Source organism: Meleagris gallopavo, chromosome 1 (assembly GCF_000146605.3).
Source record: "Meleagris gallopavo isolate NT-WF06-2002-E0010 breed Aviagen turkey brand Nicholas breeding stock chromosome 1, Turkey_5.1, whole genome shotgun sequence".
NCBI lineage: Eukaryota > Metazoa > Chordata > Aves > Galliformes > Phasianidae > Meleagris > Meleagris gallopavo.
Genome location: NC_015011.2, coordinates 78,119,276 through 78,130,577, shown reverse-complemented (window position 1 = coordinate 78,130,577; position 11,302 = coordinate 78,119,276). Strand labels below are relative to the sequence as shown.

General features: G+C 40.1%; 1 protein-coding gene across 2 annotated transcripts in view; it reads right to left on the bottom strand.

Moving 5' to 3' along the window:
- GSK3B (glycogen synthase kinase 3 beta) overlaps positions 1 to 11,302 on the bottom strand; it is a 115,294-nt gene that overhangs the window by 26,829 nt on the left and 77,163 nt on the right. For both annotated transcript variants that reach the window (XM_019618532.1, XM_019618534.1), the window contains exon 7: positions 7,303 to 7,400. In XM_019618532.1, the coding sequence (XP_019474077.1) occupies positions 7,303 to 7,400 (98 nt within the window). The remainder of the gene's footprint in view (positions 1 to 7,302; positions 7,401 to 11,302) is intronic.

Genomic DNA, 11,302 nt, shown 5'->3' with positions numbered 1-11,302 from the left:
AAAAAGAGGAGGAGGAAAGTACACAGAAAGAAAAATGGTAGCTTTTATGATTGTCACATTCAAATCACAATCCAGGGGGAAAAAAAAAAGTGGGATGAATGACATGATAAACTATAAAAATGTTCTGGTACTTGCAATGCCTTGAAGAGGTCCTGTAGCAAGGGATGGAAATAACCCCACCCTGTCCTCCAGGCACCATTTTTAAACCATAACTTACTGACTTATGCAGAGTTTTAGGTACATTAGCAATACCTTTGAGTAACCTTGTTGAGTAGCAGCAATCGCTTATGCTATCACAAAAGCTGGGCAAACATTTTCTCTTTTAAAAAGAGAAGTCATTCATATGACTGCTATTTCTGTTGGAATGCAAAGGAGAAGAATAAATTACTTTGCACATTTTTGGCAGAATTACACTGTAAAACAACCGTTCTTGCTATACCAGCTCTGAAAATACTATGAAGCAGATGTTCCTTGCTGACAGGTTTCACAGAATCACAGAATACTGAGGCTGGCAGGGACTTCTGGAGGTCAAATGGTCCAAGCCCCTGCTCAAGCAGGTCAGCAAGAGTCAGGACTGCGCCCAGGTAGCTTCTTAAATCTCCAGGGACTCCACAACCTCTCCAGGAAACATGCTCCGATATTTAATCATCTTCATAATAAAAACTGATTTCTTGTGTTCAGATTTGAGTTTAATGTGTTCCAGTCCATGTCCATTGCCTCTTGTTCTGGCACTGAGCACCCAAAAAGAACCTGGCTTTGTCTTCTCTGTATCTTTCCTTCAGGTATTTCTATACATGGATGAGATTCCCCAAATCTTGCATAGGTTAGAAAGCTTTTAAGAAATACTGAGTCCGATACTTAATTATTCCAGTCTATGCACATCAACATATACTATTCTACTTCTGCTTCTTGGGGACAGTCTTATGAAAGGTAGTATTTTCAAATTAAAAAAAAAAAGGAAAAAAATTAAATTAAATGACAACAAACAAACTGGGTCTGGAATGAAGACAAAACATTTGAATGAAAGGGGCCTATAAGAAAAGATCCTGCAGGTGAAGACAACGATAGGCTAAAGATCAACTGGCTTTGCTCTTCATCCCCAGAAGTCACCACTGTCCCTTAAATAAAAACACGTAACACAAACTATCTAAGAAGAGTAACCAAGGAATACATATTTGAATTCTCTCAGGACAAAAACTGAATGTGGGAGTTTTTACAAAGATTTTCTGGAAAGTTTTTCCCTGACATTCACCTGCAACAGATGAAACCCTCCAGATACTTTTTCTTCAACTAACAGCGTATGTCTTAAGCAATTCAAGAAAACCTACAGGCTCCAGATAATCACATCTCTAAAAATACCAGGAATTTTTTATATCTAGAGTAAGTCCTGAATTTGATCACAAATAGCACAAAGATCTTCATTTACTTGCAACTGAATTTTCACAGAAGGAGCTAGACTCCAGAACTGAAGACAGCTGCTGTCCACACCTGGCTTCACTGTGCAGGCCTATGAGATCAAAAGCATGCTATTTCAACATAGGAGGAAGTGGAAACTGCAAGGTTTGCATAAACCTCTGTAGAATAAAGGTCCTTTCTGACAGCCATTGTTACTTAGTGCTAATTATTTGCCAAAATATCAAAATCAGCTAAAAGCAGAGTTCAGAAACTCTGGCTGGGAAGGACTGAAGTGAACTTGAGACAATTCAGGGTCTTCTAGAAACCACACAGTGGTATAGTGCCTTCCCCATGAAAATCATGCTACCTTAGGAGGAAACATCTACCAGATGTGTATGGTTTACCAGATGGCATAATCATTGCTTTTGCAAACATGCCTGCACCTCTTCTGTAAGTTGTTAAGACGTGTGCCAACTAATTACTTAAATTCATGGTGCTGGCACCTCAAGCAAAGACAGGTTGGTTTTGAAATAATGCTTCTATGATTAAAAAAAAACTTGCACATTTTATATGCACTTTCTTTCAAAATCATGGTCCTGTCAAACAAAAACGAAAGCCAACTAAATATAGAGATTTCTTCTATTTAACTCAAGAACAGGTACACAACAGGAATAGGAAGAAATCCATTGTCACTACTGACGTGAATATAATTATTCATCATCTTTTTATACTGCCTGCCAGCAAGCACTGGAAGCAAGAAACAACATGAGATACATGAACAGGCAAGTTGTGGTGTGTGCTGGAGGTGAAACGCCAGAGGACTTCCCTTATGGGCACGAGGAAAGGAACCAGATGATATCCTGCAGCAGGGACACACACGTGTTATGTACAATGATGGGCAGCACTCTCTCATGCAGGACCAGAGTTGATAACAAGCTGCCTTCTCTCTGCTTGTCTCTTCTCCCGGAAAAGACAGCTCCACTCTCCCCATTAACTGCTGTGACTGAATTTATTTTATTGCAAGAACTGGGCCCAAAATAGCACCCTGACATTTGAGTGTGAGCCATATATTGTAATTGCAGTCTATACTTAGTGTTCAGTTTGGTAAAACTATCACAGATCAAGAAGTTACACATGGATAGGATTCCCGATACTATCAAGTTTGGGTTTTAATAAATTTTTTTCCCTTTGCCTCATTCCCAACCCAGAGAAGTATGGGAAGATGATTTCATTTTTTCTTCAGTGCAAGGAATAAATGCACAATCCAGAAGGAACAAAAAAAACATACCAGAAAACCCCTAGCTATTTCTTACAGTTATCAGAAGTTGGCCATTGCACGTCATGTTCAACACAACAGCACAGACAGGGAAAAAATATTTGTGGTAAAGTCAATGAAAAGCAGATTGGCAGATGCTGTCCTCCCAGTGTGCCAGGACTGCTCATGTGAGTACTGCCGTTTCATTCCTTTGACAAAGATTTATTTCCTGTTTTGAGCAGAGTAGAGGGAAGAAGCTGAACAAAATCTTTCAAAAGATAAATATGCACTTAAGTACGTATCTTAGAAAAAAAACTGTAATGCTCCAGAAATTTCCTTTTTGCATGGGGAATACTGCGAAATCCCTTTCTGTGGGAGCTGCGGCTGAAGATGGGTCAGCCTGGGGGAACACTCTAGCCAGTTTTCAGTGCTCTCCAGGGTATGGGAGGAGCGGGATTTACCTCTCCAAGCTTCCACAGCAGTCACAGTCATCCTGCAGGCACCACAGTTACATTCCTAGCTGTGAGCACGAGGAGAGGGAGTCGCACAGGAGCCTACACTGATTGCGCCCTCTAAAAATTCCCTCTTGCAGGCTGAGAGCTCTTCTCTGAGCTGTATTCAGCAATATCCTGCTTGTATAATGGATTCTAGTCAAGTGCAAACTGCAACCCTCCTGGGCTGCTGACAAGAGCAGTTTCACCTTTCCCATGGCAAAGGAACCCACCCCACTGTTCTCTCAGGTGTAGTACTCACTCAGATGTAATTTCTCTACCATGACCACTGCTGTGCCCGCAGTGCCACTGTGTCTGTGTCAGGAACTAGCACATTTCCGAAGAGGTTGTCACTCAAAATTAAAATTAATGTATCTGGTTACCTACTTGAGATATTTCCAGCAACAGGATAACCTAACATTTGGAATAGTCCACAAGATCTAAAAATAATGACAAGTCACCATCCAAGATAAAACCTTGGAAAAAGCACATCATATAATTTCTCTCCAGAAACGATGTAAGAATTCAAGAAGAATGTAATTAGATAATTATTTTTTCAGATTTTTTTTTTTCAGCTCCAAAGCAGTATTTTGCCACACTGAGCATCATTTTCTCAAAGGCAAGTTGTTAAAGATCTCTCTCCTAGCCAGAACGACTAAAGAAATACAAAAGAAACAAGGAAAGAAGGAAGTACGACTACAGAAACACTGAAGAAATACAAACAAGAGGAAAAGAAACTAAAAATAAGGATTCCAACCCTAAGTTCCAACTCCCTGCCATGGGCAGGACTGCCATCCACCAGATCAGGTTGCCCGGGGCCCCATCCACCTGGACTTGAATACCTCCAAGGATGGGGCACCCACAGCCTCCCTGGGCAGCCCGTGGCAGTGTCTCAATGAGCTCCGGGTAAGGAATTTCTTCCTAGCAGCTAATACAAACCTACCCTCTTGCCAATTAAAACCATTCCCCAGGCCTATCGCTGTGCTCTCTGATAAAGCATTCCTCCCAGCTTCCCTGCAGGCCTCCTTTAGGTATTGAAAGGCCTCAGTAAGTCCTCCTCACAGCCTTCTCCAGGCTGAACAAGCCCAGCTCGCTCTGCCTGCCCTCAAAAGAGAGGTGCTCCAGCCCTCTGAGCATCCTCAAGGCCTCTTCTGGACCTGCTCCAACAGGTTCACGCCCTTCTCATTTTGGAGTATCTGGATGCAATGTTCAACATGGGGTCTCATGAGAGATTCCCTACAGTTGGTAACCCCATACACTCTGCTTCTTTTGCAGCCTGCTGGCATTAAGATAAGTCCATGTTACAATAAAAGATTTAAATAGTAATACTTTAAGGGCTGCAAATGGAAGAGGTGGATGCCAACTATATTAAAAACAAAACAAAACAATATTAAATGAATCCTATTCTAAACAAATTCTTAAATAGCCTAATATCTCACACATTAGTGGCTGCACTATCCCTAACTGCAATTCCCTCTGTATTCTCATGTCAGCCTTTTGCCAATGCTTTTATGAATATATATAGCTAACACAAAATGCACAACACGTCATATGCAGAAGTATACAAAAACAGTACAGTTCTGAAGTTTACATTAATTTTCCCTTCCACTGTTGCCTTGAGAATCTATGCTGTCTACGTAACAAGCATATGGTCAGAAAATTATTCGTGGCACCTACCTAATACAAGTCTTCATTTTCCATTGTATTTTATCAATTTAGTGAACACATTTTAATAACTACTACTCTAAGACTTAGTGTTTGTTCTTTCAGACTTTGCTAAAACATTCTCAGTACTGTAGCCTTTTAAATGAAGAGACTAGGCTTACTATAAAATGGAGCTATTCCTACATTTAAGCTGTTTTACTTAATTTTTGTATGCAGAGGGCTACATGTTTAACAGGAGATGAAAAAAAAAAAACAAAACAAACAGGTTTGGATGATCATTCAGAATTACTATTGCTACATTCAAAGAAATTATTCAGAAATTTGTCTCTGCTGAGGTGAAAATCATCATGCCCAGCTGTAACTTACTGATTTTCAAGCCTTTATACAGTACAATCCTTTGGCTGATATTAGACATGAGTTTGCCAGCACTATATATTCAGTTATAAATTGAACTCGATCATCTTTGAGGGTCCATTTCAACTCTGGGTATTTTATGGTTCTGTGAATTGGTCAATAAGAATTATCATAAACCATGGTAGCAACATTTTAGAAAGCTGTAGGTGGTGGTATGCAGGCCATCAACAGTTTTTTATTCCTTTGCTTCAATACACTGTCAGATAAGCATAAACGAAGCCAAATTATCACAATCAGAGCACATATATGCTACAAAACTATTAGTTTATAGTTCCTCAGAATTGCAGAACTGAAAATGCCTAAGTAACAAGAGCAGCTTCTAAAAAACTTTGAACAAAATGACGATTTCTGCTTGGCAAGCACCTCAATAATGAAGGGACATCTATTTCCTTTATTATTTTGCTTTCATATTGTGAAAGTTGAAGCAACTGCAGAGCACTATGGTTTTGTTGATAAGGCCTCTCTACTCTCAGTTTTCTATCTGAATTATGGAAGGACTTAGAGGGCTTTCATCACGATATAAAAAGTAATTTTTACAAAAACTCATTTAGGTGTAGTTTCTTGGGATTGTAGGTATTAATCAAGAATTGAAACAGGGTTTTTTCTGCAAATATCTGAAGGCAAGTAGCACAGTTCATTGCACAAATTCCACAGGAACTCTAGCAACCTGACATGTTTACTGACTGTTTTACATCTCACAAAAGAGGTGCAATGGAAAGAACTGCACTGCTCCAAGACACTTCTCAAAAGGAGAAAATTCTCACTCATGGCACCATCAGCTCTACTTGGGACAGCAGTTCTAGTTTTCCAGTGGTGTTTCCTATGTAAACAGACACTACGTGAACCTGCTGAGCTTGAGATACACTGGGCAGAAAGACAATGTTAAAACAGCAAGGAAGTCAGAGGAGAAGGAGATGCAAGAGGCTTCTGGAGGAAAGGAGCAGACTGAAGGACTTCCAGCAAGACAGACACAAAACCACTGTAGCAGAAGCCAAGTTTACACGGCCAAAGGCTGGAGGAGACATGGTGAGAGTCTGGAAAGGTCAGGGCACACACGAGTAGGACTGTACTGCCAGCCACAGAAACTCTGAGCCTCGCCAGCCCATGTTCCTCATACAGCAGGATGACAGCTTGGTACTGGCTAGCGTCAGACACTGTGATAGAAGAGGTACAAAGACAGCAGTAATACACGAAAAAAGGCATGCGTACACAACTCCTCTGTAACATTGCCATCTTACTAAGAGCACAGTATAGATGCATCTAGAGGAATTATATGCTCATTGGAAACCTTGCCTCTTTCATCGCAGAAGTTGAACAAGGAGGGAGTTAAACTAGGGAAAGGATCATTTTGAAGGTAACAAAACTGAACTGAACAGACGCTGGGAAACCAGGCCCCAACTATGTAAGCTATGAATTATTGTTCCATTCTTCTAATTTGAGAATCAAAGAATATTCACAGCTTTCCTAATGAAATCAATCAAGATGTGTTTGAGCATAAGCAATATGTAAATGTCATGCATTTAGAAACGTTAGGTCTTTCTCGCTTCAAAAATAAGACTCTTCAGGTGGAAGATATTTTTGCTCTACATTTAATTAGGTCCTGCTCTTCTGTCTGCAAAAAGGAGTACCCATTTTCACCTCTCATCTCAAAGAGCTGGTAGGAAGGAGGAAGAAAAGAAGGCCACATATGTGAAGAATCTGGCACAAAGACACTCAACAGTACTGTTTTCAAAGCTAAGTACTAACTGCATGCAACAAAGAAAAGAGGTAGGTTCTTAAAGAATTAGAATCATATTAATAAATATTGTCTCAGTATGTAAGCACCATTTCCAACCACGCTGAAAGTGCAAGCCTGTAAGAGGAAAAAGAGCTGTATAATTAAAAGATAGAACCATCATGCCTGACTTCAAGATGGGCAAACAAAGAGTATCAAGTTCTCAGAAATGCATGAGAAATTTTTTCAATCAAAGTTTACAGGCAAAACTTTGTACAATGGTATCAGCATGTAAGTTGCCAAGCTTTAACAACGATCGTTTTCATTCTGATTCCCATGGAGTTGAAAAAACACTTAAAATTCCATACCTTGATTATTTCCACCAACTGATCCACACCACTGTCACCTGGGAAGATTGGTTGTCCTAGTAACAGTTCAGCCAATACACAGCCCGCTGACCACACATCTGAAAGGGGAAAAAAGCAGAGAGTAGGAAAGGTTTAAGTAAAAGGTTTGTATTCGTTCATTTATATTAAAAAATAAGTAGTTTTACTCTACTACTTGCCACGTTTCATACTATAACATAACAAAAAATTAAAAATATTCCTTTCCTAAATGTATATAAAGCAAATAATGATGTGTGGCACACAGCAATAGGGGGCACATATTCTAGAAGTCGAACCATGAGACAATGGGAGATGGAAAATAATGTAGAAATCATGATATATTTACATTAAAACCTAACCACATAAGAAGAAGAAACAAATATTTGCCATGTGAAAATTAAGAACTTCCCAGCCTTATGCTGTTCTTTAATAATGTTCATCATGAACTATGCATAGGTATCATCACAACAGCCGATGATTTTGCGATTCCTGAATGTTGAATAGACTCATTTTTTTCATCCCATGTATTAAAAGTATATATATATTAACAGATAAGCCAATATTGTAAATATTACTAGTATTCTGCAGAATCTAATTACTATGGGACCTAGGAGACAGCCTCTCATTCACATCAAGATCTAATCTTCCTCCCACTTCCATCTGCAAACTTCACAGGACAACAGCACTGCAGGGCATAGGTCAACAACATCTGTAAATTCATTTTCATTCATATTCCAAAAACCACATCTAGCCACAAGCAGCTATTCCCTTATGCGAAGGCAGAATAAGGCAGTTCAGTGCTACAACAGTAACTTAAGAATGCATGCAGGAATTCAAGGTTGGTAATGCAATCAAATGGAAGTCAGAACAAACCTTTCCTTCCTATAATACAGAGAGAGGGTTAATATAAAAGTATTTTCCCCTTCTCTCAGGAAAGATACAATTCTATCCAAACATACAGTAGGCAAAAAACACTGCTGATTACTGCAGCTGTCAAAATAATTCCAAAGTCAAATGGATGCATTTTTTCATAATGCCATAATCCAGATATTGCAACAGTATTCATCCTAAAATGTAACAACTTAAAATGCAAACGGTACTGGAACTAACCCATGTTTAAGTCTTGAATTTCAACAAGCAGTAATAACCAAATCATAAAATCATTAAGGTTGGAAAAGACCTCTAAGATTATCTAGTCCAACCATCCACCCATCACCAACACCGCCCACTAAACCATGTCCCTAAGTACTACATCTACCCTTTGCTTAAACACTTCCAGAGACAGGGACTCCACCACTTCCCCGGACCACCTGTTCTAACGCCTCTTTCTTTTCTTTATGAGAAGAAATTTTTCCAGTATCCAATCTGAATCCCCTCTGGTGTAACTTGAGGCCATTCTCTCTTGTCCTGTCATTAATTTCCTGGAAAAAAAGGCCAATTCCCAATCTTGACACATCTTCCTTTCAGGGCACTGCAGAGTGATAAGGTCTCCCCCCGAGCCTCCTCCTCTCCAGGCTGAACAACCCCCATTCCCTCAGCCAATTCCTCATAAGATGTGCGTCCCAGACTTCACAGCTTTGCTGCCAGTTTCTGGATATGCTCCAGGGCCTCAATGTCTTTCTTATACTGCAAGGTCCATAACTGAATGCAGTACTTGAGGTGCAGCCTCACCAGGGCTGAGTACAGCAAGATTATCACCTCCCCCTCCTTCTGGCCCTACTATTTCCAATACAAGCCAGGATGTCCTTGACCTTCTCCGTCATCTGGGCAGGCTGCTGGCTCACATTCAGTTGAGCGTCAACCAACACCTTCCAAATCCTTTTCTTCCACACAGCTTTCCAGCACTCTGCCCCAAGCCTGTAGTGTTGCCCAGTGTTGTTGTGATCTAAGTGCAGGATGCAAGAACTGGTTTTCTTGAACTTCAGCCTCAGCCTAGATATCCAGCCTGTCCAAGTCACTCTTTAGGGCCTTTCTACCACCAGGCAGATTGTCATTTTCCCCCAGCTTGATGCCATCTGCAATCTTACTGAAAGTGCACTCAATTCTCCCATATCAATCATCAATAAAGATGAAAAAATAAGGAAAATCAGACACTTTTTGAATTTGTAGCAGTATTTAGTAGAAAGCCATCAAGGTGCCAAGATCTCTTCTGGGAAATGAAGATGACAACAAGCAAAGAACAACACATTGCCTTGGCTTCTGAATGACTGCTAACTGATAGCTATGGCCATCAGACTGATACATACAAGTAAATGATGAAACAAATGTATGACTTATCCATCCATACAAAGAGCCTTCCAAATAGGTAGCTGCATTTACAGGAACTTAAACAGCAGACCAGAAGACAGCAGATTTCTTCAGAAGTAGCAAAGAAATAAATTAAATGTATTAAGCCCAGAACTGAAACCTAAAAGTCTATTTAAAGGCACTGTAAGAGGTGTTGAGAAACTGAAGATTTTTCCACTGAACATACAAAAAAAGTGGTACCCCCAAGGCTATAATCATTATTGACTATTTTAAGACTTATTTTGGACTAAAAAAGAACAATATATTGAAAGGAAAAGACAGAACATATTTAAATGCCAGCTTTGTTTTGTGTAATTTTGCATTCAGAACTCAGTTCCTTTTGAGATCTGGGAGCTACACAGCATGATTTTTTTGAATTAGATTAGGGCTTTATGAAATTGTCTTGATTAACCTTCTGGTCTGGCTTCTCCATGACACTGGCTATGTGCTTTTATCCTTCTCCAGTCTCTCTCAATGTCTTCCCACTCCACCAGCCAATTTCTGACAAGTCTTAAAGGTTGAAGTATCAAAGTCATTTCAGTTTTGGGAAAACAGAGAGGACAACAAGCAGCAGCATCGCTGCTGTGGGGAGAAGCTCAGCCCTGCAGGACTTGCTTGGCCCAGGAACAAACTGCAGCTGCAGACAAGCCAGAGGATGCACAAGTAGCTGACGGCAGCATGCAGGAAGAAGTTGAGGGCACTGCAGAGGGAAAGAACAAAAAGGATGCAGGTCACAAGGGAGCAGCAGGGGAAATCTGAGGAATCCTTATGGTATTTGTGATGGGGTAATCCAGCAGACACAGCAAATCCACTGGAAACAAATCTGTTGCTCCTTGTGCTAGGAATTCTGTAAGATGGGGTGATTTAATATCTTCTTACAAACCTGTTTCATTTTCCCAAATTTTAGTTGTTAATGCTATAAATTAATCAGCATGTACAACAGCCACTGAAATGCACAATTCTTTTTCCAGGAGCATCATTTCACTCTCTTCCAAGTTTGGACCTGGGCAATGTTCCCACTTCAAGGAAATGAAAAAATCTTCTAAGTATTCTCATTTAAAGCCAGAGATCTGCAGCCAACTTTAGCAGCTTGAAGTAGGGATGGCAACAAAATAATTTTCCTTAGTGTTTATAGAACTCTGCTAACATAAATTCAAGAAGAAACTGAGAAATTTTGACTCTGGCTCTCATCATCGCAGCAGTGGTCATTGTGCTATACGCCACCTTCCCTAACTCATTATTTAGAGGGCACGAAGAAAAAAAAATATTTGCCTGCTCTCATCAATTCAGTGGAAATCAAGAATTTTCCTCCATCTGAACTCTCCTACACTTTTTTCCTCTTATAGTAAGCTCTGCCCCAGCATCCTCTGATCTGACCTGATGGATTTCCTCCATCTCAGAACTGTTTCTCTGGAAGCCAATCATCCGTACAAACCAGCAGGGAAAAAACAGAATCGGAACAGTAGCCCTAGGAGGTTGTAAAATCTGCAGCTTCTACTTGCCAAATGCCAGAGCATAAAATGCTTTTCACTGCTAGTTTTTTTGGAATGCTTTTTAGAACGTCAGAATGAGAACAAAATCTGGGATAATGGGCATGTGTTACTATGTCAAATACAAGTCTTGCACATCTGCTCAGCACAGATCCACAGCCTACATGAGGTAGAGTAAGGCTAAATCCTGAACTGGTTAGGAAATC